This window comes from Leptodactylus fuscus, chromosome 7 (assembly GCF_031893055.1).
Source record: "Leptodactylus fuscus isolate aLepFus1 chromosome 7, aLepFus1.hap2, whole genome shotgun sequence".
Classification (NCBI taxonomy): Eukaryota; Metazoa; Chordata; class Amphibia; order Anura; family Leptodactylidae; genus Leptodactylus; species Leptodactylus fuscus.
Window position 1 is genome coordinate 37,043,258 of NC_134271.1, and position 17,240 is coordinate 37,060,497.

The 17,240-nt window shown below is 39.2% G+C and overlaps 1 protein-coding gene across 2 annotated transcripts in view; it reads left to right on the plus strand.

Moving 5' to 3' along the window:
• Positions 1 to 16,882, plus strand: part of VRK3 (VRK serine/threonine kinase 3) — a 51,083-nt gene extending 34,201 nt beyond the window's left edge. For both annotated transcript variants that reach the window (XM_075281808.1, XM_075281809.1), the window contains 5 exons: positions 1,394 to 1,526; positions 3,692 to 3,809; positions 9,797 to 9,855; positions 12,590 to 12,730; positions 16,467 to 16,882. In XM_075281808.1, the coding sequence (XP_075137909.1) occupies positions 1,394 to 1,526; positions 3,692 to 3,809; positions 9,797 to 9,855; positions 12,590 to 12,726 (447 nt within the window). In that variant the 3' untranslated portion in view covers positions 12,727 to 12,730; positions 16,467 to 16,882. The remainder of the gene's footprint in view (positions 1 to 1,393; positions 1,527 to 3,691; positions 3,810 to 9,796; positions 9,856 to 12,589; positions 12,731 to 16,466) is intronic.
• Positions 16,883 to 17,240: the final 358 nt, after the last annotated feature.

Genomic DNA, 17,240 nt, shown 5'->3' on the forward strand with positions numbered 1-17,240 from the left:
TTTTTTTTTTTTTTAATGGAGATTGTGAGCCCCACATAGGGCTCACAATGTACATTTTTCCCTATCAGTATGTCTTTTTTTGGAATGTGGGATGGAAATCCATGCAAACACGGGGAGAACATACAAACTCCTTGCAGATGGTTTTTTGCCCATGGCGGGATTTGAACACCAGGACTCCAGCGCTGCAAGGCTGCAGTGCTAACCACTGAGCCACCGTGTGGCCCCATAGGAGCAGAATACTGCACACGTTACATCTCGCTAGCCTACCACCGTCATGAGATTGGGGCCCCTAAATTTAGGCCCTATGCATATAATGGGGAAATGTGAAAGCGCTGAGAGGAAAACAACAGTTGTGACTGACAGGGATGGATTATAGCGACGGCGCCAAAGAGTCGCTGCTAAAGGGGCCATACCACCACACACAACACACAAGCATTTCACAAACACCATATAAACATCACACAGACAGGACACATACAACAACCCACAAGCACAACACAACACAAATGCCACAACACACCACTCAAACCCCAGACCACTGTAGACACACACAACATAAACACCACCCCACAAATACCACATGTACACCACACACGCACGCAGAGACCACACACGCATGCAAACACACTCAGATGGATGCACACTTCGCACATGGACGAACAGAGCACATGTGTACTCGCACACAACTACCGCACACATGGACACTTGCTCTGCGCACGCAGAAACACATGGATCGTTAATTATTGTAATATGTCATATGATATAAAAAAATTATTATAAATTTTATATATAAAAATTATATTGCATAGATTTTTTATTCATACCAATTTTTGATGTGCATTTATGATATATGTATGATATATTAAGAACTGTGCTATAGCATGTTTATCCCTATTTTAGTATCCAATTAACCACTGTATGATATCTGTGTAGCTCATATGTTTAGTTAATGCATTAACTGTATTTTATTTAACAAGATGTATACAATAGATTTAATTATCAGTTGTATAAATTTCTGTGCACCTCAATATTTTCAGCATATACCATATTGTCCTAGTGTTAAATAGTAAATAGTACCCCACCCTTTAAAAAGGTTTAAGAGCCAGCATCATTTTCAGACACAAGTCCAATACTTCAATGAGTTACTGATAACTATAAACTCCAAGCCGCGTGGCGCATGCGCTATGGCTCTCTAGCCAACTCCTGCCACAGACTTTTTTTTTTTTTATGTTATCCACTGTAATCTATTTAGATTTTTAGAGACACCACTATGCTCATGTTTTGTACCTGAAGCCAATAGCATCTGTTTCTTTCATCGTTTTGTTATATATAAGGAAACATCTATGTTATGGAGGCGAAATACTGAAGCAATAAATTATTTATTCTGTCCTAGGTCTATCTTGTAGGATACTATAATGCATTTCGCTATTGTCCTGGTGGAATACATGTAGCATACAGGAATGGCAGCAGAGATCCCCATGAAGGCACAGCTGATTACATTAGCCTGGATGTTCACAACGGCACTGGTATATATTTTTTTATTGTTGTATGTGTGTTTTGCTTGTTTCCAATGTTTTATTATGTAGCATGATATTGTGGCTTATAAATGTGTCTCATTTATATCGATTAATCGGCATTTAGAAATGTCTTTCTATTAGAATACTGTAGTTATACTAAACTACAAAAACAAGCCAGTCTAAAAGCAGGTAACATTAGAAAGTTGTTAGTCATAATGTTAGGTGAATGATCTGCTTCCTTCATGACTTATTCAAAGGGTTGTCCACAAATTTCAAGACTTGGGGAGGCTGGGGAGGGTGAAAAGCAGCAAAAATCAGAGATGAGCGAATACTGTTCGGATCAGCCAATCCGAACAGCACGCACCCATAGAAATTAATGCAAGCACCTGTGACACCGGCCGCCGGCAAAGTCAGCGTCACAGGTGCTTCCATTCATTTGGAATTCATTTCATCGGCTGATCCGAACAGTGTTCGCTCATCTCTAATTATCCTGTTCTCAATGCTCCACTTTCAAGTTCAGCGCGTTCTGTGCCTTTGTCAAAAAAGATCTCACACAGAGAGCGCTGGATCAGATAGTGGCGGTAGACACTGGAACACCATGGACAGGGGAGTATGATTTATTTATTTATTTTTATTTATTTATTTATTTTCACCTTCCCTGGCCTCTTTCCTGAATTCAGAGTTCACAAAAAAAAGTATGTCCAGCAACCTTTATATAAAATATAACTTTTACAACATGTCCTGAAACGCGTAAGCTGTGTTTTTCTTCCTCTTTTTTTTTTCTTGTTTCTGGAGCATGTAAGATGTTTCATTTTTATTCATTGACTAAGTAAAAGTTATATTTTATATAAAGGTTGCTGGACATACTTTTTTTGTGAACTCTGGATGCAATTGAACCCATGCAGTCTGGGTTTGTCCTGTGCAACCACATTAGATCCACGATCAAGTCAGATGTAGCGGTTGTTATTGGTATCTTTCCTGAGTCCTGAAAATCGTCAACAACCTATTTAAGCTGTATTCCCTCTCCTTAGCTTCAGTCTGAATGCTTGTTTACATAAGATTAATCTGCATATTCAGCCCCACACATAGAGCCCTATGGAGGGGTGGAGTAGAAGGCTGCTGGCTGCTAGTTCATTTCTTTATTACATAATTTTGTGCACTGGTAGCCTCTTACCTACAATCCAGCAGTGGTAAATGCACATAGAATAGCAGAGTGTAAAAGTGGCAATTATTTCAACATCTAGCAGCCTCTTCAACCCACCCTACAACTCTTCATAGACTAATATGTAGAACGTAACTGCCTAAAAAGTGGAGAAGAAAACTTATTTCTGCAATTATAAATTACAAAGTTCTTGTATTAATGCATATAATTCATTTGTGCAAGTTGTTTTTAACTGGAGGTACGCTTTAAAAATAACTTATGTTAGAAAAAATAGTAAGGCATAGGCTCTGTTTACACTATGGTTCAGTCATGTCAGTATTTCCATTACTTTTGAAAGAAAGAATAGTAAAGAACGGACCCCATTATAAAGTAGTGGTCTGTTCGTGATTGTTTGGATCTGTCAGATGACAGATCATTACAGCATCATTGCTATAATACCGTAGTTATAAACAGAAGCCATGAAGGCTGTCATCACACTACCATAGAATTGCTATGTAAAATTCTCAAAGTAATCTTTTTACAATTTTTTCTTTGTGGTTTAATTTTTCTTTTCAGTTGGCAAAATCAGAGCATGAAAGCATGGGACTAGTCCCACACTGAGTGAAACCTCACACTTTTCGTTTCAGGGTTGCAAAAACTCTTCCCCTTTGGAGCAGAGCGTATCTAAAACAACCTAAATTTACTTGGATTTATTTTGAAAATTCAGAACAGACCCAGCATATTCAGGATAGTTGGCATGTTTCCATCACATACATTTTTAGCATATCTTTAGGGTATACCACTCCTTTATGAATGTTTATAACGTTCCCCTAATCCTAAAAATGAAGGTTCTGCGATAGAGTTCTGCAGCTGGTCCTATTCACTTAATAGGGTTGTGCTCTTATGCTGCACAGGGAAAATCATTAAATGATTCTCAAGTGTCAGAACCCCACAAGTCATAAACAGCTGATGACATATTCTAGTGATCATCACTTTACAGATTAATATTTAATACTGCTGTTTTGTTTTGAAGGACCAACTCGCCGCAGTGACTTGGAATCTTTAGGGTATTGCATGCTGAAATGGCTCTGTGGCTCTTTACCCTGGAGTGAAGAAACAAATCCATCCTCTATAATGAAGCATAAAATGAGGTAATTTGCATATGTTCATGAAATAATGAATATAATCTTACTGTATGGTTTCAATACTTAAAATAGTAAAATAGTCATCAGTTTGGGGTTAAATGGTAAGTGTGATGAATAATGATAACAGAAGTTCATGGTAACCGCCTCTGGGGTTATTTGAAGTCACAGTAGAATGAAGAATCATTCTTCGCTCCCTGCAGCTGTTCATGTTCCCCTCCCAGCTATGCGCTGTAAAGAAAATTTATATAACCACATAATACCTCTAATCGTATACAATAATTTAGGTTGGGCTTGCATTTTTTCCGATCGAGGGATACTTAACATAACTCTTGAACAGTGAGACATCAGGATAATCATTTGTGGCCCCCCACGACATCTAAAACTGCGTACATGAATTTACTGCCTTTTAATTTCAGACATAGCCTCTATACATAGGTGAAAGTACACCTGTACAACAACAGTAATGTATCTGACTGCCACATAGTATAATGTGTATGTACTGCCCACTCTTAAGGTTGTGTGCTCTACCTTCTCCCCACCCGGGGAGTTATGCTTTGAATGTGCATCTAAAATTTACATTTTTTAACATCTATTATTATTTATGTTATAGCAACAGGTGAGTATTGGATATACCAATAAATAACAGTATCACGCGCTCACTCGGGACAAAAATGATAGTTGGAAACAAAGATATTTAAGATGACGTGTTTCGGGGTTTAGGAGTTTCACAGGATGCTCCACCCCTTCATCAGATCTTGGTCCTTATATAAAACTTAAAATCCGTAGAAGTCTGCGCTATACAAATCCACAGTTCTCGCCCAATTTGGGTGAAATTTGGCACGCCCCCTCTTCACCCACAGGAGCAGAATACTGCACACGTTGCATCTCGCTAGCGTCCCTCCGACATGAGATTGGGGCACCTAAATTTAGCCCATATATATATATATATATATATATATATATATTGGAAATGTGAAAGTGCTGAGGGGAAAACAACAGATGTGACTGACAGGGATGGATTATAGTGACGGCGCCAAAGAGTCGCTGCTAAAGGGGCCGCAGCACCACACACAAACATTTCACAAACACAATATAAACATCACACATACACCAACCCACAAGCACAACACCACACAAAGGCCACAACAAAACACACAAACACAAGAGCACTCTAGACACACACAACACAAACACCACCCCATAAATACCACATACACACGGACCAAATATACATGCAATCACACTCAGATGGATGTACACTACACACACGGACGAACAGAGCACATGCATACTCACACACAACTACCGCACGCATTGACACTTGCTCTGTGCATGCAGAAACACATGGATCACATGCGCACATACACGCATACATATACACGGACCACATGCATGCACACACCCATACATACACATGGATCACACGCATATATATATACACGGACCATACACACGTGCATGCACACACACATACATACACATGCATCACACACATGTACATGCACGCATGCACTGTCAAAAGATGTCTGATATCGGGGCAACACGGTGACTCCGTGGTTAGCACTGCAGCCTTGCAGCGCTGGAGTCCTGGATTCGAATCCCACGAGGAACAATATCTGCATGGAGTTTGTATGTTCTCCCCGTGTTTTCCCCATTCTACAAAAACATACTGATAGGACAAAAAATGTACATTGTGATCCATATATGGGGCTCACAATCTGCATTTTTAAAAAAAATAAAAACATGTCTGGTATCCTTACTGGCTGCTTCCACACTACAGTATTTTTCACGGGCCTCCAGGCCATGGATTTGACAGTTCCATAGACTTCTTTGTGCACAAAGCTGTGAATTTTGCAGGCTCCATAGAAGTCTATGGAGATGTACAATCCACGGCCCGTAGACTGTAGTGTTACTCTAGTATGCAAGCAGCCTTACTGAGCAGCAATATTGGTCAGGTGAAAACTTCTTCATAGTAAGATTGTCAGTATTGCTTACTATACAGGGATCTTTCATCACTGCAGCACTACAATAGATAGTTGTGTAACTGTAAACCAGTTTTACTCTTTTGTCCTTGAACTACCCATAAATTACACTGGAGGGGGGGGGGAGATTGCACTATGTTGTTAATTAGGTATAAATCAGTGGCATGACTAGGAATGGTGGCGAACTTTTCACATGCCCCCCCCCCCCTCTCCGATACCGAAGACCCCAACCGACCCCCCCCCACACACACACACACACACACACACATTCCTGCGCGCACTATTATACCCCATAGTGGCCACTGCGCACAGTCTTAAACCCCATAGTGGTCCCTTCACCCAGCATTATGTCCCGTTGTGGCCCCTTCACCCAGCATTATGCCCCATTATGGACACCCATGAGCAATTATTATACTCTGGGGGGGTTTCAGACCCCATAGTATAATAATCGGAGACCCAGGAGGGATACTAATATAAAAAACACTGTTAATTAACTACCCCTGGCTTCGCTGTACTTCCCGCTGATGGCGGCCATCTTCAATGACGTCCAGGACGTCACGTGACCCGGGGGCCTACGTCGCAACGCAAAGGACGTGTCATGTGAATAGATATATATATATATATATATATATATATATATATATATATATAAAAGATACAGATAACAATAGAAACGGCCGCGCTTCTAGAAATTCAATATGAACAAATCCTTTTTTCCACTAGTGGAATGGTATAAACCCATACAACGTTCTACAGTAAGGATGGACGTGATCAGGTTTCTTTCACACCGTCTGGATAAGGCTGCGTTTTCAGTCATTCGACTCCAGGTCGACTTGAATATGAGAAATTGTAACTAAGGGATATACCCCTAATTTTCTTGACCTACTCCGCGCTCATTTACGGTAAAATGAAGAATCGGTTTGGATGTATTAACCACTATTTTATTACAGATAACGCGTTTCGGAGTTTTTGCACTTCAAAAGTGCCACCCCTTCATCAGATCTATTTAAAATACAAGCATACACAGAAAAAAACAATTACACTCAGAGCAGAGTACAACTGGTATCAAATAACCAAGAAAAAATTATTATATACATATACATTCCACCAAAGCTTGAGTATCTTACTAGAATAAAACAATATAATATAGTGTATATATCCTTTTTTCTATAGAAAATAAATATAAAAACCAATCCAATTTCCATTGCTCCATTTATAAACACAGGGCTAAACCATATGCTTATCTATTCACATAATATGCACCACATGCTTCAGTATATATCTCACAGGTAATCCACGAATATATAAGGTCACGTTACCTTTGTTATTCAGATTGCTCTGGTCCTATGTTTTAATCAAGGACTTACCTCTATTAATCTTTTAGCAATATCTTGCCCGTGGCGTTCTGTTTACTCCTCCGCTATTTAAACCCGAAAAAAGCCCGCGAGAGTGCTATTGCACGTCACTCGCGGCCCCCACGTGTTGTGCGCATGCGCATTTAACTCCCGTATATGGGGATTTTGCGAGTGAGAGAAGGATCTACTGCGCATGCCCCAGGATCCCCGAAAGGCTTGACAGGAACTGTTAGGACGTAAGGGTCCGTACTGAAATATTGTTAAGCCTTTCGGGGATCCTGGGGCATGCGCAGTAGATCCTTCTCTCACTCGCAAAATTCCCATATACGGGAGTTAAATGCGCATGCGCACAACACGTGGGGGCCGCGAGTTATATATATATATATATATATATATATATATATATATATATATATATATATATATACACTATATTATATTGTTTTATTCTAGTAAGATACTCAAGCTTTGGTGGAATGTATATGTATATAATAATTTTTTCTTGGTTATTTGATACCAGTTGTACTCTGCTCTGAGTGTAATTATTATATATTAATATATTCGTGGATTACCTGTGAGATATATACTGAAGCATGTGGTGCATATTATGTGAATAGATAAGCATATGGTTTAGCCCTGTGTTTATAAATGGAGCAATGGAAATTGGATTGGTTTTTATATTTATATTTATATTTATTTTCTATATATATATATATATATATATATATATATATATATATATATATAAGGATATATACACTATATTATATTGTTTTATTCTAGTAAGATACTCAAGCTTTGGTGGAATGTATATGTATATAATAATTTTTTCTTGGTTATTTGTTACCAGTTGTACTCTGCTCTGAGTGTAATTGTTTTTTTCTGTGTATGCTTGTATTTTAAATAGATCTGATGAAGGGGTGGCACTTTTGAAGTGCAAAAACTCCGAAACGCGTTATCTGTAATAAAATAGTGGTTAAATACATCCAAACCGATTCTTCATTTTACCGTAAATGAGCGCGGAGTAGGTCAAGAAAATTAGGGGTATATCCCTTAGTTACAATTTCTCATATATATACATATACATATATATACAGTGTTGGCCAAAAGTATTGGCACCCCTGCAATTACCCTCGGACTGCAGGGCAGCTTGAACTTGTTTGGATGTTAGTCGAGGTTCTTTATCCACCATACGCACGTACTTGCGTTGAAATCTCTCGTCAATTTTTCTTTTCCATCCACATTTAGGGAGGTTAGCCACAGTGCCATGGGCTTTAAACATCTTGATGACACTGCGCACGGTAGACACAGGAACATTCAGGTCTTTGGAGATGGATTTGTAACCTTGAGATTGCTCATGCTTCCTCACAATTTTGCTTCTCAAGTCCTCAGACAGTTCTTTGGTCTTCTTTCTTTTCTCCATGCTCAATGTGGTACACACAGGACAGAGGTTGAGTCAACTTTAATCCATTTCAACTGGCTGCAAGTGTGATTTAGTTATTGCCACCACCTGTTAGATGCCTCAGGTAAGTAACAGGTGCTATTAATTACACAAATTAGAGAAGCATTACACGATTTTTCAAACAGTGCCAATACTTTTGTCCACCCCTTTTTTTATGTTTGCTGTGGAATTATATCCAATTTGGCTTTTTGACAATTCTTTTTTGTGGTTTTCCATTGAAGACAAAATAAATGAAGATATTAATACCAAAGAGTTTGTGCTTGCAATCATTTTCTGGAAGAAAATGAGTATTATCTGACAGATTTGCAGGGGTGCCAATACTTTTGGTCAACACTGTGTGTGTGTATTTGAACACCCAGGCAAATGAAGATATCTGCAGTGTCAAACCTTCCGCCGTTAAATATCATGTAGGAAATAGCATTGGCAATAGTCGCATGCAAGATGCCACGACGTGCAGAGTTGTCCGATTTCGAGAGGGGTAATTGTTGGGTACCACAGAAATGGTTGATCCTTAAAGGAGATAGCAAGTGAACTGAATTACCCAAAATCAACAGTGGCCGGGGCTCAGCGCTGGCGTCCTGGTATTCAAGTCCCGCCAAGGGCTTAAAACCATCTGCAAGGAATTTGTATGTTCTCCCCATGTTTGCATGGATTTCCATCCCGTATTCCAAAGACATACTGATAGGGAAAAATGTACATTGTGAGCTCTATGTGGGGCTCACAATCTACAAAAAAAAAAAAAAATCAACAGTGGCCTATGTGATTACAAATTTGAGGGTGAACAGTGATTGTCGGAATGTGCCCCGAGTTGGCAGACTCCCAAAACTGGGAGATAATAGAGACCGACAGGTGCTGGCCAGAGAAATTCAGAAGAACAGCACAAAACCAATGGCTCACATACACCAGGAGTTTCAACAGGCATCCGGAAGTATTGTGTTGATCAATACCATTCGTAAGGAAGCACATCTGCTGGGTTCTACCAACTATTGAATATGAATAAATGTTTTTCTATTCTACCACAGCTGTCCAAATACTTATTGGTAGACAGTCTATATATAATATCATGTCAAAACACTATATTGTTTCCATGTTTTATGAGGACCCAGGTGTAATAATTTATGACTTCAAAGGGAACATTGAACCGAGATCCAGGATTGCCCTATAGTTTTTTATGCTTTTATTTATTTATTACAGCTTTAAAACAGATGTACCAGGACTCCTCAAGCAGTGTTTTAAAAGAAAGAAAATTTCAGGTATGCGGATTTTTTGCAAATTTTCGCTTTTAATAGAAAATTAAACATGAATAGAAACAATGTATAGCACATTTTGAGGACGACAATAGATGAGAGTTACAGATCCTTTGCAATTGTTAGAGCAAACTAGAACAGTTTTGATTGTAGCGTAACAAAGAGATCCATCGCTATATGTATGTCTAGAGGCTTGGATCTCTCCAATAGAGATCGACATTTAATCTTTTAACTTGTTTGGGACTGACCCATGGGCTTTTCTACAGCGGGCTATACAGTATTCCAAATCAATTGACTGCATCACTTGTTTCGGAATAAGTGTGGGTCTCTTGCACTGTCTGAAGCAGATGCCAGATGCCTACTCCTAATACTGTTAAGAAAACTGTCCGTTCTGGGCCTTTAATGCTTTAGTATACACATTGGCGCTTTTGTAGGAAGGGGCAGCTAGGGCCTAGTAAAGTCCCCCAGGTCCGCTTTGAGTGTTAAAAAAAAAAAAACACACCTGTAGAAATTTGTAATTGTACCAATCCAGTGAAATATATTGAGTTATTTAAGCTGTACTGAATTACATAAATGTTATAGTGTAAAAAGAGAAACGAAGGATTGCCATTTTTCTCTGTTGCTTCCCAGAAAGATTTAATAAAAGTTTATCAATAAGAAGAAATATTTATTAAAAAATTTTGACATTAAATACTACAAGTTGTCCTGCAAAAAAAAAAAAAAAAAACAAGCTCCCATACAGCTACATAGCAAAACAAAAAAAATGGTTTCATCGTCAAGGCCTAAAACAGGCCAGTTATACTAAGGGGTTAAGAGCACAAGCATTTTAGCCTTAGGGGGGCGTTCACACTACCGTCAGTGTCCGATAGGTAATGTCAGCTGCTAATGTCCATTCAAAATCTTGCACGGACATTAGCAGCGGACACTAGCTGTGTCCGTGACATTTTTCATTCATTTAAATGGAGATCGGGTGTGATGTTTTGCACTCCTTGCCTGTCCTTAAGTGTCCGTTCCTAAAGCTGTCCAACTTTTCAAACGGACAGAACAACCCGACATGTAGGTTTTTTCTGTCCGCCTTATACTCGAGTCCCCTTTTTAGGAGGGGGGGGCCTATGACCAGCCACAATATTAATGTATAGAATCTCCCATAAAATAGTGCAAAAGAAAAAAAAAAAACGAGGATTTTAAAAAAAAGTAAATAAAATAAAAGTTCTAAATCGCTCTTTTCCCTAGAATACATACAAAAGTAGAAAATTATTGTGAAACACATACACATTAGGTATCCCTGTGTCTGAAAGTGCCCGGTCTACTGATTATAGGGGATCTGCAGTGCTCCTGTTCCGTCGGGAAGGGGTTAATAGCAGCACTGCAGATACCCTATATTCGGCCAGACTGAATTCCAAGTGGGGGAAGAAAAAACAGTCCTCAAGCTCAGGGAAGGGGCAGACAGACAACCAAAACACCCCCTCCCCTTTTCCCAGCACCCAGCAACTACTGCACCCAAAAACTCTGACCATTTTAATTTTTGAAATTTTCCAGTAGCTGCTGCATTTCCCCCCTAGGCTTATACTCGAGTCAATAAGTTTACCCAGTTTTTTGTGGTAAAATTAGGGGCCTCAGCTTATATTCGGGTCGGCTTATACTCGAGTATATACGGTATATTTTTTTTTGTAGGAAAAAATATATATATTGGGAAAATAGCTATTTTTTTTATTTCACTTTTTTGGTAACATTTATACTTATTGGTACTTGACCACTAGGTGGCGTGATTGCCACAGTAACACTCAGTATAGCTTCCGCATGGCTGTGCATTACAATATTGGAAAGTAAAAGCAAAGCCTCGATATAAAATATTGCCATTGCCAAAGAGGCTTGTGAGGGTGATATGGGGGCCTACAGTAGTCCTTGATGTCACCATGACAATGCATTGGCACCAAGCAATCACAACTCAGGATTTCTAATAGAGGTTACAAACAAATAGAGACCCCTTAAGTACCACCATCTTTATTGTTACAAGGAGGCTGTCGGCTATTTGTAACTGCTCACATCCCCTTGCAATGACACTGGCTTAGATCCTGAAGCAGTGCCATCCTCATGATGTACACAGTAAACAATTCTGTATGTCACAGGGTAGGAACTAGTTATGCATGGCTGTCAGCCATTTATAAACTAGTCAGAAATTGGTGTGTGAAGAAATAGAGGAGTCTGAGTCAGTGGATTTGACCTATCAACGCCACAGCCCTGTGTAAACTACAACTTTTTGTGCAATATTTATGGATTTATTGCTAGCACAGTTACTCCTCCCTTCACAAAGTTATGACAACGGTGTTATCTCCCTGACTGTACACTTATGGTCTCCTAGACAGTGAAGGATAATATCACAAGAAGAATAATCCCACTGGTACAGTCTCAAGCTGCCCATGCGATGTTGTGCTGAGACTTCATGAGATCACAGAAAAAAAAAATCTTAAAATGAGGGTGTTTGATCAGTAGCAGACAGGATGCTGTACTATAGGGCTATGCTTTGTTGGCTCTTTCAATGAAACAATCATCTAGACATGGAGGGGATTTTTGTTTATTCAGAATTAGAACATCATTAGAGTGTAAAGACAGTAATGGATTTGTCTGCTTCATCGTCCTACAATATAATGTAAAATAATAGGTTGTACTTCGTTATTGGGTTTAAAATGACAGGTTGGAAAATGCTTGTAAATTAAACTAATTTCTGTTTGTTTTTTAGATGTGGCAAAACTGTACCTGGAAAAAGTAATGATCCTGAACTATGAAGAAAAGCCAGATTATCAAGAGATTCGAAAAAATATTTCATCTACTCTTCAGAAAGTGAATGTCGAGCCCTACGACTCTTTAAAACTATGAAAAAGTAAGTGCCAAATTACAAACAATAGTCACTATCATCACTGCAATCCCTGAACAGTCTGTTGCAGTAATTTGAACGAATCCTTTCACTGCCAGGGGTTTGGGACATTTTGCACTTCTGGTAGCCAGTACAATTCATACCATTTTCAGATGTACAACGAAAACCTAAATACATACTGTAATTTAAAAATCATACTAAGCCCCCATACTTTATGAAGGTAGACTTAAAGGGGTATTCCTATAAACATAATCATATCTATATTTGTACATAATTAAAAGTTAAACATTTTTGCAAATATACAATAGGAAATAAAGTATTTAGTCAGCCACCAAGTTCTTCCACTTAAAAAGATGAGAGAGGCCTGTAATTGACATCATACGTAGACCTCAACTATGAGAGACAAAACTAAAAAAACAAATCCAGAAAATCACATTGTCTGATTTAGAAAGAATTTACTTGCAAATGATGGCAGAAAATAACTATTTGGTCACCTACAAACAAGAAAGATTTCTGGCTCTCACAGACTCCTCTTTCCTCCACTCATTACCTGTAGTTATGGCACCTGTTTGAACTTGTTATCAGTATAAAAGACACCTGTCCACGACCTCAGACAGTCACACTCCAAACTCCACTATGGTGAAGACCAAACAGCTGTTGAAGGACACCAGAAACAAAATTGTAGCCCTGTACCAGGCTGGGAAGACTGAATCTGCAATAGGCAAGCAGCTTGGTGTGAAGAAATCAACTGTGGGAGCAATAATTAGAAAATGGAAGACATACAAAACCATTGATAATCTCCTTCGATCTGGGGCTCCATGCAAGATCTCACCCCAAGTGGGTCAAAATAATCACAAGAACGGTGAGCTAAAATCCCAAGACCACACGAGGGGACCTAGAGAATGACCTGCAGAGAGCTGGGACCAATGTAACAAAGCCTACCATCAGTAACACACTACGCCGCCAGGGACTCAGATCCTGCAGTGCTAAACATGTTTTCCTACTTAAGCCAGTACATGTCTGGGCCCATCTGAAGTTTGCTAGAGAGCATTTGGATGATCCAGAAGAGTATTTTGAGAATGTCATATGGTCAGATGAAACCAAAGTAGAACTGGTTGAAACACAACTTGTGTTTGGAGGAGAAAGCATGCTAAGTTGCATCCAAAGAACACCTACTGTGAAGCATGGGGGTGGCAACATCATGCTTTGGGGCTGTTTCTCAGCAAAAGGATCCGGATGACTGATCCTTATACATGAAATATCTCTAGATCTCAAGCCTATAGAAATTTTTTGGAGGGAGTTGAATGTCCATGTTGCCCAGTGACAGCCCCAAAACATCACTGCTCTAGAGGAGATCTGCATGGAGGAATGGGCCAACATACCAACAACAGTGTGTGCCAACCTTGTGAAGACTTACAGAAAACGTTTGACCTATATAACAAATTATTGAGATGAACTTTTGTTATTGACCAAATACTTATTTTCCACCATAATTTGCAAATAAATTATTTCCAAATCAGACAATGTTATTTTATATCGGACAATCTCATTTTGTCTCTTATAGTTGAGGTCTATCTATAATGTCAATTACAGGCCTCTCTCATGTTTTTAAGTGGGAGAACTTGCACAATTGGTGGCTGATTAAAAACCACTGTAAGTAGTTAAAAATTTTGCAGAGTTTTTAAGATTTTCTCCCACTATCTTAGTGGTGACAGTCTGTTGTTTTGATCGGTTGCCAATGGATACAACCACAAATGCAAAAACTTTCTGTGGTCTGGGACTTGTCAGGAACCCAGCCATGATTTTCTCATTGTAGCTGGGTCATCAGGCAGGGACACTACATGTATGAGAAGATAATCCAGCAACAATAAGACAATCATAGCTGATTTTCTGACCTTAGAAAGGTCCTGCAATCATGGTCGTGTCCATTGGCAACTGATCAAGACAATAGCTTATGACCACAAGATATTTACAAAAAAGCTTTAACACTCTACCAAATTTTTAATTACTTATATTTACAAAAATGTTTCACTTTTAAATTATCTACAAATTTAAAAATGGTTATGTTCGTGGGAATACCCCTTTAACTAATGTGATAACTAGCACAGGTTTCAGATTGGCCTAAATATGGATGGGGTACTTTATTGCTCACATACCAAAGAGTACCTTTCAAGTCCTCATAGATTTGCAATATTAAATACCAACAGAAAACCAAGAGTCTGCTGAATTAGCTTTGCCGGTATGTGACCTGATGCTGGAGATACCTGTGCCTTTAGTTTCGGCATCAATATCTCTCCATTGTCAGAACAACGTGCCTAGGATATGGGAAACGCACCCTCGTCCAACACTACAAGGCTATGGAAGACTACGGTCAGGGAAGAAGGGGTTGTGTTTCTCATAGCCTAGTGATGACACTATTCTGTTAGGCACGCATTTCTGACAAGTGGAGGGATATCGATGCTAAAATTAACTGCACTGTTTTCTCCAGCAGTGGGGTACATTGGTATGCAAAGCACACTCTCAGCTATCTAGTGGTATATAATACCACTGATCTTTGTACAGCGGATGTCAGAAAGGGGTTAAGAGCAGCTGCATGTTCTCCCACTTCTGTAACTTCTGGATAGGTCAGATGAAAATTGTAATATCAGAAAAACAAAACTAAAAAATTGTGGAATTAAAATTTTATTAATGCAACTTGTTACACAAAAAAACAAGCCCTCAAGTGGCTTTGTAGGTAAAATAAAAAAAAAGTTAAAGCTTTTGAAATGCTGAGACAAAAGCAAAAGAAAAATAGCTGCATGCTGAAGTCCAAAATATGAGAAATTGACTTGGTAAAAATCCCACATTATGCAGTAAAGGCTTCTGGGAAAGTCGGGCATGATGATCAGGGTGCTTCCTATAGAGGGCAGCATAACAGAGGCACTGTCTCCCTATTTACATATTGGGAGGCAAATTTGCATTCCTCCCATGTTCCCTTGCAGTGGAGCGACTATGACTGTATAAGTCTCCACACACCTAATAGGTGGTTTCTCCTTAAGGAGGAACATTATCCCCATAATGAAGTCCAAAATAGTCCGCGTCCTTAAGGCTAAGGCCCAACATTGCAGAAAAGCTGCTTTTTTGTTCCAGATTTTGCTGTTTATTTTTTAAGAGAAAACGGAAGAGAAAAGTGTAAGTGCTTCCTAGATATTTCACATTCCTTCTGGTGCCATTAAGCTGGGTTCACACAGGAATTTAGTAACCAGATTTTGATGTGGGGGCCGCCTCAGAATCCGGTCCAAAAAACGGCTAGCCACGACTGGTTGCAGGTGCAATGCACCGGCATCCAGTCACTGCATTCTGCTCCGGATTAGGCCCAAATGAATGGGCCTAGTCAGAAGGGAGGTGTTGCAGATTCCGCGTCAAGAAAGGGCAGGTCGCTTTTTTTTTCCGCAAGCAGCACAAAACCACTAGCAGAAAAAAAGTCACTTGATCCCATTGAAGTTAATAGGAGGCATTTTTTTTGGACCAGATTCTGAGGCGGATTCCGCTTCAAAATCCAGTCCAAAAATCCCCATGTGAACCCAGCTTTACTTGGTTTGGCGCCAAAAAAAAAATTTCCACAACTTAGGGTCTTATCCTAAAGAATTCATTGACACCAAGACGTAATATAAGCATCATTTCCTGCATGGATTTTCATAGGTTTATCATACTTTGTGTTTTTGCATTTCTGTTAATTATTGCTACCTTTCTATTTTTGCAGGACAGCAGAAGTGACTCCAGCCATGTTAAATGAACAAAAAAAAAAGAAGTGCATTGGCTACTAAAGCTTTTTTGGAATTTTTTCAAAGAGTGATCTCATTTCCTATATTTTTGGTATATTTTTTTTCGCCTACATAAATTGAGATTTTTATTACACTGGCCTATATAATATTGCTGTCTGACTACCAGTTGTCACCCTGTAATGTAGATTTGTTGCCTCTTCAGAATGAGATGAGGTTGTGAACATTTTAACCATGCTACTGAATCCCTGTTTTATTTAGAATATGATGATTTTAAGGTTTACTTTTATGAAACTATTATTTTGTTGGTGGAGGTAGTGAAAGGTCTACTTGGAAATTTTAAAAGGGATCCTATCATTAGAATACCTTTTTTTTTTTTTTTTTTTTTTAACTAACATGTAGGAATAGCCTTAAGAAAGGCTATTCTTCTCCTACCTTTAGAAGTCTTCTCCGCACCGCCGTTCGGTAGTTATTCCGTTTTCCGTCTTTATGTAAATTTAGTTCTCTCGCAGCACTGGGGGCGGGCCCCAATGCTGCGAGAGAACTCTCCAGCGCCGCCTCCATCTTCTTCAGGAACCGGCCTCTACACGTCGTCTTCCGGCCTGGCTTTCAATCTTCTACGCATGCGCAATCTGCTCTGCCAGCGGGCCTTTGGCAGAGCCGACTGCATTTGGATGTGGTCATTTTTTTTGTGACCGCTTACTACAAGAGCTCGTGTAAGCAGCCACAAAAAAATGGCCGCGCGCAGGTGCAAT